Source organism: Eulemur rufifrons, chromosome 8 (genome assembly GCF_041146395.1).
Source record: "Eulemur rufifrons isolate Redbay chromosome 8, OSU_ERuf_1, whole genome shotgun sequence".
NCBI classification, from domain to species: domain Eukaryota; kingdom Metazoa; phylum Chordata; class Mammalia; order Primates; family Lemuridae; genus Eulemur; species Eulemur rufifrons.
Window position 1 is genome coordinate 111,880,003 of NC_090990.1, and position 14,859 is coordinate 111,894,861.

At 37.4% G+C, this 14,859-nt stretch overlaps 1 protein-coding gene across 2 annotated transcripts in view; it reads right to left on the reverse strand.

Moving 5' to 3' along the window:
• Nucleotides 1-345: 345 nt before the first annotated feature.
• Nucleotides 346-14,859, reverse strand: part of MAGI3 (membrane associated guanylate kinase, WW and PDZ domain containing 3) — a 237,669-nt gene continuing 223,155 nt past the window's right edge. The window contains exons 17-21 of one of the 2 annotated variants that reach the window (XM_069480811.1): nt 10,957-11,059; nt 10,090-10,216; nt 9,311-9,454; nt 4,849-4,987; nt 346-3,341 (exon numbers count right to left, since the gene is read on the reverse strand). In XM_069480811.1, the coding sequence (XP_069336912.1) occupies nt 2,239-3,341; nt 4,849-4,987; nt 9,311-9,454; nt 10,090-10,216; nt 10,957-11,059 (1,616 nt within the window). In that variant the 3' untranslated portion in view covers nt 346-2,238. Of the gene's footprint in view, nt 4,013-4,848; nt 4,988-9,310; nt 9,455-10,089; nt 10,217-10,956; nt 11,060-14,859 lie in introns of both variants that reach the window. The other variant, XM_069480812.1, reaches the window with a different exon arrangement.

Genomic DNA, 14,859 nt, shown 5'->3' on the forward strand with positions numbered 1-14,859 from the left:
TAGTAATCGAATTTCCAAGAAGACAAACTGTCTTCTCTCCCTGACAGTATAAGAAAGGATTTTTTTTTAGTAGCAAATTATTTATCCAAAGCTATTTTCTTTACAATGAAAGACGAAAAATAGGTATAATGATATTCAGCTCTGACCAGTTTCAGGGTTTACGTATAGATAAAAAAGTATAGCTATATAAGTAAAAATCATCATAAGAGTCTTCCTCATTGTGGGACTTTGAATATTTGTTACTTGGAGGGACACACCATGATGGGAACTAGCTTCACCATTAGAAAGCAACATTAATCTAAATGTTAAAGAAATGCAAGCCATGAAATGTTTTTTTGTTTTTTTAATGTCTATATAAAAAATAACGAGCGATTTACAGATCTTTCTCTAATCAGAACCTCAAGTGTATATATAAAGGTACTGTACAATATATAAACATTTACAGCCAGTACATCCATGTTTTGCTCAGCATTCCAAGGCCACATTGCTAAGTCAGTATATAATCAGTACAGTGACAGGTTACTTAGGAAGAGCCACATCAGACTGACAACATATGACATCAGTTATGTCACACTTAACAAATATAAGGATTTGTATCACTAATTGTGGACTATAGGGAAATTAAACCATTTCTGTGATACTAAATTCTTAGCATTTATCAAGCCTCCTAGATTTGCTCTATTCGAGTAGTTACAATAAGTGGGTAAATATAATTCTGGATGAAAAGAGGATTTTGAAAATCTCACACTGGGAAGCATGTCTTATCTACAGGGGCTGATACAGTTGTTATATTAAAGAGCTTCACAGTCAGACTGTCGGAGGGAAGGACCTGGACGGTAATGTGTTTCACAAGATGAACCCAAGGTCACAGAACAAGTGTGTTCCAGTACTCCATAAAATAGGTTTATTCTGAGAAGGTGCCCTTATTTATAGATGCTACTTCAGGGGACTGAAAAACCTGAATCTATTTTATGGAGTTAAATGTCTCCAATTTCCAACAAACATCTTTATTTAGACTTTTAAAAAGAATTCTGAAAATTTGTACAAGCTAAGCAGATGTTTAGTCTCACTTTCTTGTTTTTAAATAAGAAAGTTAATGTAGCTAAAAGTTAAAATTAATAAGATCCAGCAAGGACTGTCTACCACGTTTGTCCTTACTTGCCGCAGGCCTCACACAGGTTCTGCTTCTAAACATCCGAACTTAAACATCTGCTACCAGAAGAATCAGTACTTTATCTGTCCATGGACTGTGAAACTGGTTTCATGATCAAGTCCCTCACACAATCTGTATCATTTTTGACTCTTCAAATATGTATTATGTATTAAAAGCCAATGACTTTAGTAGTAGGTACAACCAAAATAGTCAGAAATAGATAGTTTTTCTCTGAAGAGCAATAAGCACTATTTCCACATGCTTCTTTGTGGTTTCATAATGAAATAACTGAAAGAGAAAGGGTGACCTGAGATGCTATAACTACATCAAGGCTGGATAACACAGCAGGAGGTAAACTCTATTACTTAAAATGTAAGTACTTTCTCATTTCGAACATTCGATTGTAATATCTTTAACAGTTATTTGAAACACCTTATCTAGCCAAATTAAAAAAAGCCATAAGAAAGCATTAATATTTGACTATATATTTTTTCCCTTAAAAGTAGTGATGTTTTGGAGTTTCATTTTTGAACTGGGACATCATCAGTAGCTGCTAAAAGAGACGATTGCCATCTATAATGATGAGTTAACAATCTCTTCTGCAAGGACTCAGTATTTCTCTCTGTAAACATGCAACATGCTATTGAGAACATCAACTTCCAAGCCAAACCTAACTTTTTCATTACTGTGGAAATAGCTGAATGAGAAGGCTGAAACAGACATGATACAGTAGATAACTTGGCACAAATACAAAGTGAGTTGTGACCACACTGTTAATATCAACATATGTCATTTGTTCGGACACTCATGAAGACGAGCCGGGCAGCCTGAGCAGGGTGTGAGAGACGAGCGCGTGGATGCAGCTCCTTCCTGAGAGCGAGGGAGGGCAGCCAGCCAGCCATGGGGACGGGTGGTTCTTAGCAATCCTAAAGGCCCTTCATGCAGCCTAGGTAACTTGGTGCTCAAATTAAAATGTACTTATGTGTTTCAGAATTTCTGAAAAAAAAAAATTTTTTTTTTCTGGAAAAATGCTGCTTTTTAGTAAGAAAAGATTACAACTTGTTTTCTTTGTTTTATACTAAAGGTCACAGCCGTTTCTCAGCCATACCGGTAGCGCCTGTGACTTTATTTGCACTTGGCACCTTCCAGGGCCCTGGAGTTATTGGTGTTTTCTTAACTGGAGAACTACATTCAGGTTTGAACCCTCCAGTCTCTTTGTTTTTGTCAGCTGCCTCTAGTTCTTTCCCTTTGTGACCTTCTATTTTGTTTAAAACCATTCTCTCTTCAGGTTCCTGCTTCAGCTTCTTTTCTGATATTTGGACATTTTCTCCTACTTTATCTTTACTGAAACTTGTTTCTCCTGTGATTGCTTTCTTTCCTTTTTCACTGTCAGATACTACTCTGCTAGTAGTGTTACGAGTCTTTTTGGATGGAAGAGACTTCTCATCCATTCTTTTGTTTTTCTCTGGAGACCTTGTTCTGTTTTTTCCCAACTGACTCTGCTTTGCATCTTTCCTGATGACACCTGATTTTTCTTTCCCATCAGCATTATTGTTAGCATGGCCTGTTGTTCTTTTACTCTCACCTAATAATTTGGCTTCAGCATTTGATGGATCTTTGCTTCCTTCAATTTTCTGCTGCTTCTTTGGGCTGGAAGAACGTCCTCTGCTTTTTCTGTAATGATCTTGTCCAGAACCTGCCTTGGTGCTGATCTGACAACTTTTATTCTCCCCTTTCCTGGGGCTCAGCGATCGCTCTCTGGGTCTTCTTTTGGGGTCATTTTTTAGAGGACTAGAAATCGTTTCCAAAGGTTCCTCTGTATACCGACTGGACGGCTTTTTGGGACTAGCAGATCTACCTCTTTGTCTAACGCCGTTTTCTACTTTCAGTAGATTTTTCTTGTCACTGTGCCCATGACTGTTGGGTGGATCCCGCTTATTCACATTTTTCTGGAGGAGAGACTGATGCTTCATTTCAGACTGATTTTCATTTAAAGTGCTTTTCTTTTCAGGCACAGTGTCCTTTAATTCTTCTGTCTTTTCACATATCTGAACTCTCATTAAAGATTCTTCAACTGCTGGCACGTGAGACTCTTCAAATATGGAAGCAGAATGTGAAGATGGGGGAAATGGTGACTGTTCATCATAAATCACATTTGAAGATGAAAGATTGTTAATATCCCAATCACCTAAAAAAGTGATTTGAGTGGAACATTATTAAATTTTAGAATTATAAATAGGAAGAATAAATGTTGAAAATCGTGCTGACTGCTTAAACGGCTTGAATATGAGTATTTTGTATAAACAGTTTGTATATGTTTACATCTCTCTCTGTAAAGGCAGATGTGTATAGACATCTGTTCATACTTGAAAGGTAGGTTGTTTATAGATACCAAATAACAGCATTCATTTTTCCAATTATGTATAGTGAGATAATATATGATCTGTAAATTCTTTATTAGTAAAGCCCAATCAGAAACTTAGAAATAATAAAATTGGACCAAATTACTTCGTCCAAGAAGCTTACTAATTATCAAAGGATATAGCTTAAGGAAATGACAAAAATCATTAATAAAGGAAACCAAACTGTGGTAACCAGAATAAGGTTCATGGGCATTTGTAAATAATTTTCTTGCATTAAGCTGTCAAATTTAATGTCAAAAGGAGACTGAAAAGTGCAGAAGATAGAAACAGATGTATTTAATAGCATCATTTTTAATTAAAAAGAAAACAAAAGAAGGAAATGATTTACAAGACATGCAAATTTACCAAGTCTTTTTAAGGAAAGACCAAGAAAAGCCCTGAAAGCCTTAATGTTGCTCAGGTTTCACGTAGGAGCACAGACCGGAAGGAGCCAAACCTGAAGAAGGAAGAGAAAAAGCCTAGGACTATGTGAAAAAAAATCAGCGCAGTTAGCAAAGATGTCACTGGGAACGTATGATTTACAAGCAGATGGTGGAAGGTAACACGGAGAATCGTAAGCTGCAAGGGGACTGTAGGAGGTTATGTCTACACTTATTCCTCAAAAGCTCTGTGGTGGGTTTGAGGCAGGGAGCCAAAGGAGACAAGTACTAAAGACAAGTATTCCCTGCATTCAATTAAAAAATAGTGATTTTCAAATACTGTGATATTTCAAAAACATACAATGAACAATACAATGAAACCAAGGAAGTTTAAAATCAGTACAGGAGTACAGACATGGCCTCAGGTCCGACTCCTTGGCTCCAGGTAAGGCTATGGCAATTTGTTTTTGACAAGTGACCACAGACCTTAAATGGCTATTTACTCATACAGATATAATCTTATTAATACTTTACAGAAATAAGTATTTGTTGGTAATGTGTAATTAGCCAAGGAATGGAGAATGCTAGGATATTTTGAAGAGATTTAAAATGTTTTTCATGATAGTTGTTTGTCTCTAATTAATGTACTTGCTTTTTACAGGCACATTTCTCCACAAAAGCAACTCTATGTTTTCTGATGAAATCAATTTAAAATATATTCCATTCCAACAAAAGTCTCACTTGAAGTCACTTGTTTTGTAATACTATTATAACTCTGTAATTAGCTTTTGATGGTTCTGATATTCACCTCTGAATTAGCTAGTAAAATATCCGCTTCAAATAGATACTCCTTTTTGTTTTGCCCCCTCCCTAACACGCAATTTTTTAGCCACCAGTGGGCTACTTTACTTACCGTGGTCAGGTATCAAGCCAGTTCCTGGCCTCAAAAGGAGGAGAACTTTATTTCCACCGGCCTGAATGAGCTCAATTGCTCGAGTATGTGTGATTCCTTGGGTAGGTTCCCCATTGATTTCAACAATCTGGTCACCAACCTAGACAGGGAACATTCACAGCAACAACATGAAACTGTGCATCCTTCTGCAATTCTGCTTTTCTCGACTCTTGAGCCAGTCAACCTTGCTAAGTGATTCTATTTCATTTATACAATACGTAACTTGTACACAGTGCTATCATGCTAGAGTTGATGAGAGGGCAGATGGTAGCAATAGGAAGAGACAATGTCTAGTTTTATTTACTCTATAAAAATCCTACGTGGAAAGTTTTATATGGCCAGTAAGTCAGGACCTGGGTATCTTGAAATCAATAATCAAATTCTGGGCCAGGAGCAGTGGCTCATGCCTGTAGGGAGGCCGAGACTGGTGGTAGATCGCTTGGGATCAGGAGTTCGAGACCAGAATGGGCCACATAGCAAGACCCTGTCTCTAAAATAATAAAGATAGCTGGGCATGGTGTGATGCATGCTTATAGTCCCAGCTACTCAGGAGGGTGAGGCAGGAGGATCTCTTGAGCCCAGGAGTTTGAAGTTGCAGTGAGCTACAGTGACACCATGGCACTCTAGTCTGGGTAACAGAGTGAGACTCTGTCTCAAAAAAACAAAACAAGAAACAAACAAAACCCTAAAAAAATTAACCTTGGAGACCAGATTAATATGAACATGTGTTTAAAACCAATAACTAGCACATGCTTAATGACTTTAGTTTAAAATTTCACAGGAAAATACACATAAAACTAGGAATCAGAATAAGATGTCTCAATACCATTGACATTTACTAGAAAAAGGAAAAATATGGAAAAGTGAAGTATAACTTTTACAAAGGATCTGATTAAAAATAATGATGGTAGTGATTTTCAAAATCTATTTCAAGATGACAAGCAACTAAAGGCTTGGCTTAAAAACAAACTAACAACAGAATATTACTGAAATTCCAAAACAAATATTGCAAATATTTATAAGAGTTTACTAAAACAATCCAGAAGTAACACAACAGAAGAGGACTTAATTACTTAACCAAGGTCAGTGGGACAACTCTATCTATGGATACAGCATGGCACCGGGGTTAGTAAGCTGGGCTTTGGAGTCATAATGTCTGTGATTCACATCTTGACTCTCTCTCTTTATAGCTGAGTAGTCTTTTTCCTCATCTGTTATATGAGAATATTAGTATCTGCCTCCTGAGGTGGTTGGGAGGATTTAATGAGATAAAACATGATTACACACTAAGCACAAATAAATGTTAGTTTCCAAATTATTTTAAAGTGTGTCATTATGAAGATTTAACTGTAGACTTACACCCTCTTCTATACAAAGCAAAAACTTCAAGTAAACTATGAAATAGAAAATGCTTTGTTGCTTGAACAAATAGGATGTCAGAAACAAGACTGATGGATTTAATACACAAAATGAAGATAAAATACCTTAAAAAAAACAACCAAAGTAAGATAATAAAGATAATAGGATAGAGAAAAGTAATAAAGATAATTAATAAAAAAAGTCCTTACTATCCAGACTCTATAAGCCAATACCTAGATTTCCCTTGCTAAGTGATGAGAGAACTATTTCCATAAGGAAATACAGATAATAAATTAGCACTAGATATATAATCCTGCTGATAGGAAATGAAAATTAAAGTAGATCATTTAATTTAAATGAAAATTAAAGTAAAATATGCCCAAATAATATTTACAAAATATGTTTTGGGCATATTTTTTAAAACATGATAAAGGTTATAGTTAATTTCAATCACATTCTTTGGCTTAAATTATACTTTTTAATTCTTTTAATACAACAAACTGCAAATAAAACTTGCAATTGAACAGATTTGCCACCAGGTGTCATTTTTGTTTAACTTAAAAGTAGGGGGAATGCAGGAGAGACATGGCTTTAAGATTTATGATAGGCTTTTGGGAAAAAAGTTCTGAACTACATAAAAGTACAGATAAAAAAGGCTCCTCTGAGAGGAAAATGTAAACATTCTTTAAAATTTTAGGTTAGTTTAAAAATTAAAAATGTGATAAAATGGAGAAAATAGCTTTGATAAATAAAGATTCAAGTTCAGTTTGGTTTTTTGAGACGGTCTTGCTTTGTCACCTGGGCTAGAGTACAGTGGCATCTCATAGCTCACTGTGTATGATGCTCAGATCAGCCTGGATGACAGAGCGAGATCCTGTCTCTTAAAAAACAAAACAAAACAAACTTTACACAGGGTCTGCATTTTGCAGACGAGGAAACTGAGAGATTCAGAAAAGTTACCTAAGAGTACACAGCTACAAGATGGCAGAATGACAGTTCTATCCTTGTGTCTGATTTTCAAATCCATGTTCTCTTCACTCTATTAAATTGTCTTTATAAGAAACTGAGGCTAGACCCACCAGTTCTTGATTAACTATAGTAACAGCATTTGGTCATTAGTCATACACACTCTGCAGCTCTGGTTCTGTGGCTCTGCATTCTCACCCTTCCTGTTTCCTTTACCTTCTTCAGCCCACTAATTACTCTTGCTCAGAGTTCTGCCCTTGGCCCATGACTCCCTAAACCTTTCATGATTTTATCCACTGCAAAGGCTTTAATCATCATCTCTGAGTAATGTCACAATCTGGGTCTCTACCACTAGTTCTAATTTCCTGCTAAACATTTACACCTACACAATTAGCTGGGCCCTCCACCTCAAACATACTAAAACTTATTACACCATCAGTCTTTGCTACATCCTTTCTCCCGCAGGCCTCCCTACTGGTTTCTCACAGTACAGACAGGGCAAAGCCCAAGTCATCTTTTACTCTTCCTTTTCCTTCATCCCTCATTTAACCAATACTTACCAGTCATCTAGATTGGTCCTTTCTTCACTGACAGTTGATCTCATAAGCATCTCCTGTCTTCTATCCCAAGTGTTGCCATTCAAGTTATACTCCTACCACTACCACTATATGCATAAATTATAGCCACCTCTATTTCCTTCATCCATCCTGGCATACCACTAATAGACTGATTTTATCAGCATATTGCTCTGAGGGGAAACTCTTGGCTCGAAAGCCTTCCCTGGTTTCCCACTGTTTAGAACCTCCATACCGGCGACCCATCCTACCTTATATTCTCATTTTCCTCTACATGCCTATGAAATCTAGGTAACTTCAACCAATGGAAGTTCCCTGTTCATGATTTATTCTTCCTTAGTTTTAACCCATTGCTCATTTCTTCAGCCTGGAATGTTTTCTCTCCTTAATCTCTCCCTATTGAAATCCTTCACACCTTTCAATGCCACCTATTCTACAAATCTTCTCTATTTGCCCCCTTTGAACATATGCATATGTCTGGTCATTTTGAAGAAGGACAGTATCTTACTTTTTTGGATCATCCCTTCTCCCAACTCATTCAGCACCAGGCATAAAGCCTTGGGTAGTACAAACACTCAATATATATGTTTATGAAATGAGTAATAGGAGTGAAGTGAAAATTTCAAAACTGCAATCATCCAGAAGCCTTTTAAAATCATTATTATAACATACCATCTAATAATTCACCGGGATCATCTGCTTTTCTAGTTGGTTTACTTAGTTAAAAGTAAGGGGGGAAAAAAGTTCCCTTTCCCTGATACCTGTTGGTAGCAGGGAACGGAAATCCAAAATTCTCTTGGGTAGTAGGAGGAAGGCTGTCTAGAACTTAAAAATTATTGGTGTATAAATTAACTGAATACCAGTGAATTAACTATTTTTTAAAAATTGGGGACAGCAATTGTCTTCTACATAAAATTCCTCTTTAATTAACAACCAGAGAAGTAGGAAAAATATCTTATACAGATCTAAAAACAATTTGGTCTGGAATGCCCTGTACAAAGCCATAGTGTTTCAGAGTTGAGAACACCTACGATGGAATATTACTGATGTAAATTCTAGTCCTTCAAATAATAATAAAGGTTGGAAGGGTCATGCTTTTCAAACTCTGGTTACTTTTAGAAGTAGCCAAGAGGGTGAAAAAATCCTGGGCCTGTTGTTTTTTGAAAGAAACTGAAGATTCTGTTTTATCCTAGCTTTCCCAAGACTCTTAATAAGACAAAAGTATATTTATTAATCCATTCACCCCCAGATGTTGACTATGCAAATAAGAAATGATTTTTCTTATTGACCAAGGTCAAGAAGGCAAAAGTAGCATAACTGTAATATTACAGCACACTGAAGAGAAGAGATTATCATCAGGGGTTGTGAAAAGCAAAATGATAAGCATTTACCTTTTAGATTTTAGTGACAGACAATCCTGCTGCTTAGATTCAAGAAGTTTCTACATTCTCTTTAAATCAATTATTTTTTGAAGTTTCTAGTCTACAGCCAGAACCAAAGGTTACAGAGAGAAGTCAACTCACATGAATTCTGCCATCTTTGATGGCAGGACCATCCTCAGCCAGACGAAGGATAAAGAGGCCCATGTTGTACTCTTTTCCCCCTCGGAGACTGAATCCAAAGCCCCGGGGGCCTCTCTCCAGCTCTACTGGATAACATCCAAGGCTCTAGAGAGAAAGAAGTGTAAGAAAAACAAGTTCTCGTTGATTGCTTTGTTTATATTTTGAAGAAAGACTATTTTTATAGCTGGGAGAAATGATTTATACTCTCAATATGCATTTCTATATCATAAGGAAGGAATGTAAGTTTTGGTTGAAGGGCTGATTTTTATAAATGCAGCCTGAATTAATCTGAGGAGTATATATCTTCTCTACTAGTTGGTCAATGTGCAGTGGAACATCAGAGAACAGAATTTTGGAAAGTGCTTCCTTTAAGTGTATTTTGAGGTGGGGAACCTGCAGCCTTGGGGCCACATGTGGCCTTCTAGATCCTTGAGTGTGGCCTTTTGACTTATTAAAAGGATTTGTTATTTAATAAACAAAAACTTCCTGCTTTGATTAGCTAAAATACTATTTATTTCTAAGTATTTAACCCAGTGTTCAAATTTCTCCTAAGGTAAACTTTTCTTTCACTATTTACATTCTCTCATGGAAGCTAACAGAATGCCAAACACATAGTAGGTCTTCAAGAATTATTAATTTTGGAAACAATTTATCTGAACTGATTGGCAATAAAAATTTACCAATGTCAGTGATACAGCAACTCAAAATATCAGTCCACATCTGGGGGGATATTTGTTTACCTGAGTGTGCCGACTGCCGACAACTGAAATCACGGCAGTGTCAGGCTGTGCGAGCTGCTTGTGGTCAGACCATGAATGTCTGTAAGAAGTGGAGACATCTTTTCCGATTTCACCCTCTAGGACACTTCTACGAGAGAGAGAAGTCAAATCATTCTCTGAATTGAGAAAATGGAAAACAGCCTTAAAGTAAAGGCACATTGGTTTATTTTCTTTTAAAAGATGACCACTGCCATTCTTCCTCTGACAAAGCACTGTGAAGACAAACTGTATCTAGAACCAGAGAGATGCGAGGAAAAACCTGGGCATTAACTCCAACGTAGCTTGAAGTCTGCCAGCATCCCAATTTCTTTAAGGGCATCTCAGTGCAGTTTACATCAAGGAAAACTGCACTCACATAACTGAACCAGAGGGCAGATAAGCTGACCTTGTCACAGAGAAAAATGACTCTCATGTAGCGCCAACACCGGGGAAGATGTTGAATTTCTGGATATCTAGTTTTTGTTTCATGGCTAACATTTAACAAAAGAAGAAAGAAATATGTACAAAATACTGCTCTGCTCAGGTGGTCTAATACAGCAGTCCGTGTAGGCCTGGGGCTTTCCTACCAAAACTATGTGGACCAAGAGTAGCAGAGCCAGATGCTACTGTCACTTGTTTCTAATCCCCGCCTGTCAGGCATGATTGGATAATTATGTTGTGCCTTGGATGGGGCCCAGGAAGAGGAATGAGGGTCTTGAGGGGGTGGAAGGAATCTGAGGGTGAATGAAATAGGCAAGACGTCTCGTTTTGACCCCAACAGCTGGCTTCTGCATAACTGCAAGACAATGGTGTGGATTATGAACAGTGGAGAGATGAGAGCAGCCCCACCTGTCCCCAGGTATGTGGTTGGCTTGTGACTGTCCCATGGGCCTGTGCTGCAGGGCTGGGCTTTGCCTGGCTGAGTTTGTTCCGGATGGTGGACCATGATGCTCTGTTCAAATGAGAAAACAATAGAAATAAGAATTTGTACATAAAAATATGAAGGCCAAGTGGATCTATGAAAGTGAGACAATAACAAATGCTTATTGCTTTGCGGACTTTAGCATGAATGGTACCGCTGTCAGCAGTCTGGAATTGGAACATTAACATCTTTTTCCCTGTGGTTTTTGATTATGTTTCTGTTTGAAGAGAACAGGAGTCATAGTCCTCCTTCCCCACTTTCACCTTTGTTTTGGTCATCCATACAACATGAAAATCAAAAATGAACATACTCAATATTTATCTAGAAGACAGAGCTCTAGAAATCATCCTATATAGCCTCTTCTATGAGTTTCCATAGCACACTCCTCATAATTGGTAAACCATTCTAGATAACAAAGAGGGTCTCAGAAATGCTGGCACACAGAGGTCAGTCTGCAAACTATACAAACATCTTTGAACCTGCATCTTTAATATTGGAGCAATTATTATTATTAAGTATGAAATGTCTGATTTCCTTAACACATTGACTGCCACACTAGAAAAAAATTTTTTCCTTGGAGCCATGGTGTTTTATTATGAAAACAGAATAAGAACTTTGAAAACAAAATGATCCTTTCTAATTTAATGAAAAAGATTTGTTATTTTTTATTGTTTTCTGTGTGTGAGTTATATGCAACTTGAAAAACAGTTCTCGTGGCTCCCAAGGTGAAGATAAATGCGAGTTACAAATGCTTCACGAGGCCCTGGGCTCAAAACTAGTGTGAGTTAAATACAACTCACATAGCAGTTAATGTTTTAAGTACTAAGTTTGACAGTTGATATCTCTGAAATTTCACTTTGACACTTCTTGTTTTATTTTTGTTGTGAAAGGTACATCTTCATTCTTTCAAATGTATGGTTTGGCTTGTGATTATCTTTCAAAAATTTTTTTAGAGCAGTTTTTGTGAAACCATGGATTGGTTAAAAATTTGTGTTATTTTCGAATATGAGTTCCACTGTGGAACCAATGCAGCACAGACAGCTCGAAATATCAATGAAGCGTTTGGGAAGGATGTGGCTAATGAACACACAGTACGTCTATGGTTTGAGTAGCTCCATTCTGGTGATTTTAACCTTGAAAATGAGCCCCGGGGGTGACTTGAGACCAAGGTGGATAATGATGAGCTGAAAGCTGCAGTGGAAGAGAATCCATCTCAACCTACGCATCAATTAGCAGCAAGGTTTAAAGTTACTATTCCAACAACATTGGGCCATTTGAAACAACGGGGCAAAGTAAAGAAGCTGGATAGATGGGTTCCTCATGAATTAAACGAGCATCAGAAGAGAAATTGTCTCAAAGCTTGCCTTTCTTTGCTGTCACGACATAAAGGCAAACCATTTCTATACCATATGTCATGTGTGATGAAAAATGGATTCTTTTTGACAATGACAAGCATTCAGCACAATGGTTAGACAGAGATGAAGTGCTAAAACACAGTTCAAAACCAAATATTCATCAAAAAAAACCTAATGGTGTCTGTTTGGTAGTCCAGCACTGGTATCATCCACTACAGCTTCATGAAACCTGGTTAATCGAGTACCGTTGATGTCTCCTGCACCCAACTGGACGAAATGATGAGGATGCTTGTGATTAAGCAGCTGAGATCGGTTAATCCTCTCGCAAGACAATGCTTGACCACATGTCGCATAAACAACACTGCTCAAACTACAGAGGCTGGGCTTGGAAACTCTCTGTCATCCACTATATTCACCAGAACTTGCACCAGCTGACTACCACTTTTCCAGGCTTTGGACCAATTTTTACAAGGAAAAATACTCAATTCTCAACTAACTGTGGAAAACGCCTTTCGCGATTTCATTGCCACTCTCCAGGATTCTTCACTGCTGGCATAAACAAGCTACTGTTAAGATGGCAAAACTGTGTCAGTAGTTCTGGCATGTACTTTAATTGTACTACTTCTTGTTTGAGATACAATAAACTACTTTTGATTCAAAATCAGACATTTCATACTTAACGACCTTTTTGCCTGACGTGAATAACAAAGGCAAACTTATACTTCATAGCTAGGCATAATAACTACCTACATCTAGCACTAGATGGCAAGTCATGGAAAAGGACAGTTAAAAGAGATTCTTAAAGCTGTCAGACTTCATATTTTTAAAGCTGAAATTTGGAACATTTTACTCTGTCCAAATATCAAAGCACAGGATATTTAAAATATTAGAGACAGGGAGCATACCTTAGTGACTTAAGACCATGAACTCTAGAGCAAGATAGACAGGGTTTAAGCCTGACCCCATCATTTACTATCTGTGTGTTCTTGAGCAAATTAGTTATATTCTCTGTGCTTCTAATTGTCTCAACTTTCAAAGGGGAATTATTGTTACCTCATTGTGTTATTCTGTTTCAAATGGGCTTATAAATGTACATGTTTATAACAGTGCCTGGCATATAATATTCACAATATAAAGTTCCTATCATAACTATCATCATTGTTGTCACTGTCACCATCATCAAAATGATATACTGCATTTGGGGCTACATTTCTCCTTAAGTATGTATTCTAAAATATTTACCTTACTTTGCAAAAATGTTCAATATAGAGGCCATTTTAGGTTAGAACATGTGGAAACTGATATAAACTGAATCTTGGAATATAATGGAGATAGAGAAAGTCTGATGCTGAAGATAAGAGCTATGAATGTTAGGCAGCAATTTCTAGTGAGAAGGCTGAAACTTCAGGCTTTACTACATGCATCACTATTTTATGGCGTGGATTAAGTCATTACTTTTCAAAGTTCTATGGGACTAAAAACATTGATAAATAGCTTATTTTTATTTAAGAATTTCTTGTATCTGGAAGCTAGAGAGTACTCTAAAACCAAAGGCAAGAGAGTAAAAAGTGGCATGACAGATAAACGGTATATGGTCAGGCCGGGTGGCCCCTGAGGATGTCTAATGCTCTCCAGCTGCAGGCTTGTGTGTTGACATGGACTTCAACAATGTGTGCCAGGCCTAGAGGTGCAGGACTGACTGCTGGACCAGAACTTACCCAGAGGATTGTGTTTCCTCTTTAAAGTCAAGTATTCCAGGAAGGGAGGGTAGGATGGGGGTAGGTGATGAAACTTTCTTTTTCTTTTCCCTTTTTTGGATGACCTGGAAATTTGTTTCTCCTTTTTATTGCTATCACGAATCTTATTTTCTCAATTAACTTCACAAGTTACTTATACTGGCCACCTAACTAGGTTCTCCTTGCCACCAAGGACTCCAGTTCTAACACACAGGTTGAAACATGCCACTGCTTTGCTTTTAAGGAGGCTTTTAAACCTATGATGACATTTTCTTGCTCATGAGAGATACTTCCCAACCTTGTCATCTGGGGACTCCTGCCTTTCCATTTCACCTCATGTCCAAAATGTGAAATCCTGGCTCCTTAAAGCACACTGTGATCACAATGTTTTTATAGCATTTACCACATTGCGTCAGAGGAGCTAGTTCAACACCTGTCTCTCCTGTCCCTTGATTGCAGGAATCACACCTCATTTATCTTTACATTCCTGTACCCCACTGGAAATTCCCAGAAGTTCTTCCACCTTTGCTTACTGGGTATGTCAATTTCAAGTTACCTGTATCTAAACGCCATGTCCATTATAGGAGCTTAATTATCTTCTGTCGTTGTAAATTCATGGCTGCTGTTAAGGGGATGGAAACTGATGGGGAAAATTATATCTATCAACAAGATGACTGGGAGATACTTGTGCTTCTGTGTGAGTCCAACATAGGTAATTTATCAGCTTTACAGCTTGGCT